Genomic DNA, 618 nt, shown 5'->3' on the forward strand with positions numbered 1-618 from the left:
GGAGGGGGTGATCCTGCTGACCCCCTCCTGGCTGACACCTCTTCCTCCTCACCTGGGGAAACTGAGGCTCAGCACCAGCATGTCCTCCCGTGAGCCGCAGCAGCGAGGTGGGATTCCCATTTGGACCTTTCCCCAGCGGGGAGACATCCCCTAAAGATCACCCCGAGCGTGGCCGGACTCCTGCTGCCTGCGGTCCCACTGCCAGCACCCCCTCTTTGCCCCAGGCGACCCCCCCCCCCTTCCAGTTCTCCTCGGCCGTACTGGTCGGCCTCTACCTCTTTGAACATTTTCCTGGTTTCATGGTGGGCGTGGGGCTCTTCACCAACCTGGTCTACTTCGGTTTGCTCCAGACCTTCCCCTTCATCGTCCTGACCTCCTCCAATTTCATCCTGTCCTGCGGTGAGTGGGGCCGGCGCTTGCCGTGGGGGTGGGAGTGGGCTCTGGGGCCGAGGGAGCCTCGTTCCCCCCCGTCGCCGGGTGGGCTCTGGGTGGCAGCAAAGGTTTAGGGTTTTGCTGTTGCAGCGCCGTGGCTTTTGAAAGGACTTTGAGCTTCGTTCGGTGCTTTTTAATCACCCTTCCCGGTGTGGCTGCGATGATTTTGGGAGTGGGGGTGGCTGC

General features: G+C 62.6%; 1 protein-coding gene across 1 annotated transcript in view; it reads left to right on the forward strand.

Annotated features, from left to right (window-relative positions):
• The window catches only part of TEX261 (testis expressed 261), a gene marked incomplete at its 5' end in the record, with an annotated part of 4,054 nt that overhangs the window by 275 nt on the left and 3,161 nt on the right, over positions 1–618 (forward strand). Inside the window, one exon of the mRNA XM_010079881.1 lies at positions 246–399. Coding sequence (XP_010078183.1) covers positions 246–399 — 154 coding nt within the window. The remainder of the gene's footprint in view (positions 1–245; positions 400–618) is intronic.

Source organism: Pterocles gutturalis, unplaced genomic scaffold (assembly GCF_000699245.1).
Source record: "Pterocles gutturalis isolate BGI_N339 unplaced genomic scaffold, ASM69924v1 scaffold33049, whole genome shotgun sequence".
NCBI classification, from domain to species: domain Eukaryota; kingdom Metazoa; phylum Chordata; class Aves; order Pterocliformes; family Pteroclidae; genus Pterocles; species Pterocles gutturalis.